This window comes from Poecile atricapillus, chromosome 2 (genome assembly GCF_030490865.1).
Source record: "Poecile atricapillus isolate bPoeAtr1 chromosome 2, bPoeAtr1.hap1, whole genome shotgun sequence".
Classification (NCBI taxonomy): Eukaryota; Metazoa; Chordata; class Aves; order Passeriformes; family Paridae; genus Poecile; species Poecile atricapillus.
Window position 1 is genome coordinate 78,765,326 of NC_081250.1, and position 7,542 is coordinate 78,772,867.

General features: G+C 49.1%; 1 protein-coding gene across 2 annotated transcripts in view; it reads right to left on the bottom strand.

The window, feature by feature from the left end:
- TRIO (trio Rho guanine nucleotide exchange factor) overlaps positions 1–4,844 on the bottom strand; it is a 244,569-nt gene extending 239,725 nt beyond the window's left edge. For both annotated transcript variants that reach the window (XM_058830459.1, XM_058830460.1), the window contains exon 1: positions 4,272–4,844. In XM_058830459.1, the coding sequence (XP_058686442.1) occupies positions 4,272–4,386 (115 nt within the window). In that variant the 5' untranslated portion in view covers positions 4,387–4,844. The remainder of the gene's footprint in view (positions 1–4,271) is intronic.
- Positions 4,845–7,542: the final 2,698 nt, after the last annotated feature.

A 7,542-nucleotide genomic window follows, 5' to 3' on the forward strand; every position in this document is an offset into this window, starting at 1 on the left:
AAAGGACTGCTGCCACCTGTGTAGATTAGGTTTCAGATGGAAAACCCTCCAGTTTTTTGTTCTCCCATATCAAGGTATGAAGTACAATTAACAATTATATTCAGCTTTCATCTAGCAAAGCCTGAGCAGTTATTCACCTTAATGACAAGACTTTTGTTTTTCCTTTGTTTTTCAAACACCTTTGCTCCTCCAAAGGATCCCTTCCTATTGCTCATGTAAATTGTGTTCCTTCTAGGAATGTGGCAAGTGTTCACATAAACAGGTGGTGACTGCACTAATGTGTAATTTGAAAACTGTATCATTTGTCCATATATGAATGAAGTTACTGCAGTTTGTAGAGGCCACTCATTAAAAATGTGTCTTATAGGAAATTACATCCACTTTCATCTCACAACTGTGAAGAGTTATCAGTTGGTTGTTTTTTTTCTATGAAGACTTATCAGAGTAATTTATAAAAGCACTCCCTACAGTGTTTAGCCAAGGGTTGACTGAAGTGCTTGCAAGCCTTTTTCTCTGCAATCTTTTGTGTTCACAGATTTCTCCATCATCCCCGAAGGGTAACTTTAATTACTAAAAGTTTGATCAACACGTCTTTTACTTGGATGAAAAAAAGCTTTGTTCTTTATGCCTAGAAACTAAATTCACGAAATTCAAAAATATTTGGTTTTGAAAACACTGTTACAATAACCTGATTTAAAGTTAACAGACAGTCCTTTTGCATCCTGAAGATGTTAGCTGAATCCCCTTCCCAAAGTACTGGACTCAAAGCTGCAAAGATGAAGATTAAACCAAAAACTACCAAACAAAACCTCTGTGTGCCCTGTAAGCCATGAACTTGATGGCACTCCCTCAAATTCAACTTTGCTCATGTCAGATGTTTTCAGACCTTTTAAATATAAACAAATTTTGGGTCAAAACTTAGAATACATTTTGAAAAGTTTTATCTTAATAACTTTTCATAAAAGAATAGATCTTATATACTTAACACATGTACTAACACTACTCTACACAGCCACTTAGACTCTGCACTACTGGGTTTTCATATGGTAATAGTTTTTGTTTCATAACTCCAAAATACTTTACCAGTCCTTTCAAATCACATCAGTGCACTTTTTAATTAAAAAAAAGGGACGTTTGTCTATACATTTATAGTTAAAAATATATCCTTCTGTCAGTTTACACAGTCATTTCTAATCTCCGACTTAAATATATGACAGAAAGGCACTTCCTACAACCACTGTGTTTTCTCCTTCAAAATGTAATCACTTTGCCTGGCACTCAACTCTGCTTCTTTTACTACTAATCCTGCCACAAAGGTGATAGACCTAACAAGATACTCTTTTCTTTTTAGCTTTGAATAATGAGATTTAGATACCAAATATGTAACAGAAAATAAACTGCCTCAATTTCTTCCAATTCCAATAAAGGGACTCCTCATTTACATTCAAGACACACAGTCTTTATGCGTTCCTACTACCATCACCTCACTTCCAGTTCAGCTGCTTTCCTCACATTTCAACTGCAACTTTATTTTCCCAACAACTCAAGAGTGAGTTTACATTTACATAACCAAAGTGAAAATTGGAAATGCGCACATTTCTAGCTGTTGTTCAGTATCCTAATGAATTCTTCCAAATACTGAAACTCCATTCTACAGGCTACTTTAATTCTGTTTCAAGCTTAGTCTTACAAAAGGACAGGAGGCAAGCCAATAACCCCACTTGGCAGCTCAACTGACCAATTTAACCAACCCAAGATTAGAACCGATTGTTTAGGCAAGCTTTTTGTTGTTGGGGTTTTTTTCCCTCCTGGAAAACATTGCAACATTTTTACTAATTTTCTCTTTTAAGTAATGGCTACAGCTTTGCTAAAACTCTCTGCAAGTGACAGGAAAAAGGAAGCATTTGTCATTGTAAATTCTGTAAAGAGAAAAATATTTTGTCTGCTCCTAAGTGCACCAAACAAAGTTTTTTCCTTGTTCACTGATCGCTGCGCCCATTGTGTTTCACTGAAAAAAAGTGCCTGTTGTTCAAACAAAGGGAAGCACCGGAGATCTCTTAATAGACCCTCTTCTAATAGAAGAGTGGATCATGTACAGAGGCGGAATTCAAAGAGCTCTTCTCGATGCCAAACACCCACAACAGATGCCAGAACATTTTCCAGTGTATGTTAGAGCCCAGGCTGAACCACATAATCTCCACATGTAAATACGGAAATGAGAATGCCAGTTGTTAAATATGCTCTAAGAGTTTTTTGATAAGCATATCCTTCCACTGCTTTAAGATTTTCAGTTACTGCAAAACTGAGCTCAGTGCAACTTCCCTGTTATCAGAAGTTATCAGCATCAGAAGTCATCACTGCACCACTTACGAGCTTACCAGCTGTAGCATCCCTCAAACCACACATAAATGTAAAAGTTGATTATTAATGCAGCTGGCAGGGTCTTCCAAAACTGCAAGATTACTACACAAGCACCCATTTGTAACTACACTAGACAGACTACTGTGTGTAAGCCTACTGTTCTAATCTGGCATTTTGATTTCATTGGGATTTTTTTTTCCTGGGAACGATAAAGCTCAGTCCTTCTTCCACGATAAAACCCACCAAGGCCAGCATCTTGACAAGGAGTTTCACACTCAGTGGATGTCATATGAGCCAGGTTGTCTCGGGAGCATCCAGTCCTCCGGAGGGGACACAGCCCCCTGTTCGGACCCTCTATCCACACAAATGCAGCTCCCAGACCTGCTTCAGGGATGCCTGCTTCAAATCACACCTCCTCCTTCATCCACATGAAACCACACTGAAGAGCACCACCGACCGCAAGTAGCACTGATTACGCCGTTTCCCACTTCCCTCGCGGACTTTCCTTAAAAACCCAATGAGCACAGTTTTTACTACTATTATTACTACTGTTATCATTATTTTTTACACACGAAATCGGCCAACCCCCTCATCTTTCGAGCGGTGAGTCTGCATTTTCCTTCCTCGCCGCTCCTTTTTAGGCATCCAAAATGAGCAAGTGCGCAGCCCAGCCCGGCCGCCCCTCCCGAAGCCATGGCCGGGGGGTGCCCTGGGGGGCTCGGAGCGGCCGGCGGGGAGGAGCCGCCGCCGCTCGGGGGAGGGCAGCCGGCACCGGGGGGAGGCTCCATCCCCGCCACCGCCCAGGCTGTCGGCGGGGCTCCGTCCCCGCCGCCGGCGGTCCGTGCTGCTCGGGCAGTCCTGGCTTCCCCGCCGCTATCTCCCGGGGGACAGCGTCTCGGCGACGGGCGCAGCCTCCCTCTCCGCCCGGTTGCGTGTCGAGAGTAAACACCGAGGGAGAAGGCAGCCTCCATTTTTTTTCATCCCAGCAGCCTGTCAACAGGCTCCCCCCCTTCCCTTCCCGATCCTCCGCGCCGAGCCCGGCTTCCCAGCCCGGCAGCGCCCGAGAGCCGCTGCTGCCCCGCCTCAGCCGAGGCAGTGACACCCCCTTAACACAGGCTTCGCTTTTTGTCTGCCTCTTCCTCTGCTCCTTAGAACATCCACTTTCCATGCCACTTCTCCCATCCCTGGCCTGTGCCGCCACCCAGCAGCACAGCACCGGAGAAGCGCTGCCTTTTATAGCGGTGTCATCCTTGCCTGCTCGCCGGCCTCCCCGGGGGCCCCGGCCGGCGCAACCAGCTCCCCGCAGCCTTGCGGCTCCGCTCACCCTTCCTGCCCCTCCGTCACCCTAGGCTTCCCGGATCGAAGCGGCTCCTCCGCCCCCCTCCCGCTCCGCAACCCCCGGCGGGACATTTTCGGGGACCCGGGTCCGCCTGGCGCGGGGTGGTGCCGCCCGGCCCCGGTGACGCGCCCGCTACCGGGCCGGCATGGGAGGCAGAATCGCACCTGTCACCGGCGACACCGCCCCGGGGCGGCAGCAGCCCCGCACCCTCCCGGTCGGGCCGTGCAGCCGCCGCCCCCGTTTTCACGCCTCGGTTCTGCCGGCGAGCGTGGCGTCCCGCCCGCGAGTTGCTGTGCTTAAGCCCCGCTGTCCCCGGCACGGGACGGGGGGGCTCGACTCCCTTCCCCGCCGCCTCCCCGCGGAACGGACGGGCAGTGCCGAGGCGGCCCCGGCAGCGAGAGGCGGGCGAGCCTTCCCCGAGGCCACATGACAAAGCCGGCTGCCCTCGCCTCCTTTCCCGTCTACAGGGGGAAGGCGTCGCTTCCCCAGGGCCACCTTTCGCCTCTACCTCCAGCCGCGGTCTCACCGCCGGCCCTTCCTCCCCGTTCCCTCAGGACAAGACAGAACTCACCGGATCGAAAGAACGCCGCGATGTCCGCCGAGTCCTTGGCCGCCTCCTCGGCCCCTTCCCCCGCGCCGCTGCCGGCCGTGGTGGCGGCGGAGGTGGCGGTAGCGGCGCTGCTCATGGCTGCTGCTGCTGCTGCGTGTGCCGGGAGAGACCCGCCGCCGACCCCGCCGCCCCCTCCGCGGATCCCAGCTTCACCTCCGGGCGGGAGTGGCCGTCAGGGCGGCAGCCGGAGCGGGCGAGCGATGCGGGGCGGCGGCGGGCGGCCGCAGCGAGCGCAGGGACATGAAGGTATGTGCGGAATGGCAGCTCCGGGAGCGCCCACCCCCCGCAGCCACCTAGGAGGCGGCGTGTGCATGCAGGGAGTCCAGGCGGGCGGGCGGGCGGCAGCCGGAGCGCAGACAATCGCGGGAGGAGGAGGAGTAGAAGGAGGAGGAGGAGGGCGACGACGACGACGGCATGGGAAGGGCCAGCGATCCGCGCAGCGAGCAGCCGGTGGGCGGAGAAAAAAGGCACGTTTCCAACCTCTTTTTTTTTTTTTCCCTTTTTTCCCTATATGTATATATATATGTGTATATATATATAGAGAGAGAGAGAGAGAGAGAGAGTTGTTTTTTTTTTTTTTTTTAAGAAGGAGCGAGGAGCGATCCGGAAGAGCAGCAGCTGCTCTAGCCACCGCGGTGCCAGCGGCCGCAGCAACTGCCGTCCTCCATCTTGACTGGGAGGAGGAGGAGGGTGGGAAGGGGTAGTCGGGAAAGGAAGCGAGTCCCCGCCCGAGGAACAAGGGCGGTGGAGCCGAGAGTGGGGGGGAGCTCGGGAGTCTCCGGCTGCGTCCGGCAGCTGTCGGGATGGGGCGGGGCTGGGCGCGGGACGTCAGCGCTGCCGGCCGAGCCCGCACCCCCCGGCTGGGCCGCGGCGGCCGGGGCTTCCCGGCGGCTCCCGGCGGTTCCCGGCGGTGCGACTGTCCCCTGGGAGCTGTGGGTTTGTTGTTCGGGATTGGGGTTTCTTTTTGTTTAGTTGGGGGATTTTTTAGGTGCTTCTGGATGGCTTTCGCCCTTCTGCCAACTCGCCGGTGTGCGGAGGTCGGAGTGGAGGTCCAAAAAAAAAAAACCAAACAAAATCCAGTCCGTCCGCCCCGGGAGCGTGGGAAGCGGCGCTTGCTCCTGCCTGCCGCTCCCCGGGCGCCAGGGACCGCCAGCCTCCGAGGGGCCGTGCTCGGGAAGAGACCCCCTGCCCGAGGTCGGAAGGAGCCTGGCTTACCTCTGGAAGGCACAGGGGAAAAGGGCTGCGCAGATTTCTTAAAAAGGTGTCTTCAAAAGGCTTCCGTTACATTGCTGTCTGTATTGTGGATACTTTCTCTTCTGTGATCACGGGGACACTTCAAAAGATTTTTTTATGCTGTGGACCGGTTGAATTAATATCAACAAAGCAAACGGCTTACGATGGGGAAGTTATGATGTGTCCCACCACCGTCCTGCTTCTCATGTTAAGGCAGTATAAGTTCGCTTCCAGGGAAGGTTGAGGAGAGGATGTTAGAGTAGGAATCTTAATAGTTGCAGAGATTGATGAATCTGAGAAACACATCTCAAATGCTTGTGGTAAATAGTAATTTGTTAGCACACTTGAAATGCAGAAGTACAGCTTCAGGAATTAAACTCCTGAACCTTTGGCAAGTGTTAAAAGGGAGGTAAGTTCAAGAGAAATGTGGTTTTGTAGAATCATAGAATATCCTGAGTTGAAAGTGACTCACTGGGATCCTACACTGGACTACCCTGAGAATCCCACATGTGCCTAAGAGCCTTGTCCAAATACTTTTTCAACTCCAATAGGCTGACCACTTCCCTGGGGAGCCTGTTTCAGTGGCCAACCAGCCTCTGGAAGAAGAACCTTTTCCTAATGCTCAGCCTGAGCCTCTCCTGGCACAGCTTCATGTCCTTCCCTTGGATCCTGAGGGAATCCTAACGGGTTCTGTTAGTTTATCAGTCAGATGATGAGGAAGTCATCTGCAAGGTTCCCAAGGTTTGTGTTTATCTAAAGTTGCATAGCTTGATGAAAAAGCTTTTGTGCAATCATGCCTGCCCTAATTTCTCTTAGAGAGAAGAGATTTGTTAGACTGAAAAGATTTTTTTTTTTTTTTTTAATGTTTTTCTTTCGGACAGCAGGCACTGGAAAGAGTTTCAAATTAGCATCCCACTGGCAGAAGTGGTTGCAACATGAATTTCTTTCTAACTTGCACTATCCACTGAACAAAAAACATGAATGGGACAAATGCTGCTGTTCCCTAGCAAGCAGTTAGTTGACCTAGGGACAGGAATAGGATATTGTATATCTGCCCAGGAAAAAAAAAAAAAACAACCACCAACCGGTGTAAGAATATGAGAAAATTGAGTAAGTATTTGTAAAGTGTTAAATATTATGAGTGCAGAAAAGAATAGGAACCAATCATTCCAGCTTTCAGTGGCTAGAGAGAAAGAAGGGCTTGAAAATTTGAAAAAATACTTCAATATGCTGTGCAACTCTGGAAAAAGCTTTAGAAGGTTTTTCATCAGTTGTTGAATACACTGACTTTCCATTTCCAGCTAGTTGCTCATCCAGTGCACTGCACAAATTGTAAGTGGGCGCAAAAAAGGCAAGATTAATTTGAACACTTGAAGGCTGTATGACTCAAGTTTGTCCCTTACTCTGTCCCCTCCATCTGCTGAATTGCAAGAGATGCTGGCTTTGCTTTTTTCTTAGCACTTGGATGCCCTGAGCCATGTCCCCAACTAGAGGAGCCTTTCATCACTCTGAAAGTGATTGAGAAGACTAATTGTAATTTGAGTTCTTCATCAGCAACAAAAGTGGCCCTTACAGAAGAGCCTTCAAGAGCCAAAAATGCTATCTTTTGCACGATTCATAAGGATTATAGCAATACATAGGATTCATGCTGATGTTCAGGATGCTGAATATTTACTGAAGGGTAAGTTAAAAGAAAGAAACAAAGATAGGAAAATGACATTATGACAAAGTTATTTAATACTCTAATAAAACAAGGATTTAATTCACAGTTATGCACCTTGGTTATCAAATACCAGATTTAATATTTTGACATTAGGAAATTAAGTTTCTTAGTCTGGTTCTTCTTGATCATTTTAGGCTTCAAACAAAAACAAACCAGGTATGAATTGTCTATATGGAGAATGTCCCACATTGGAAAATTGTGTGAATTTGAAAGCCTGTCATTAGGGGATAGCCATATTCTTCTCATCTCTTACACTGCTTATCTTAGTTTTTGTCA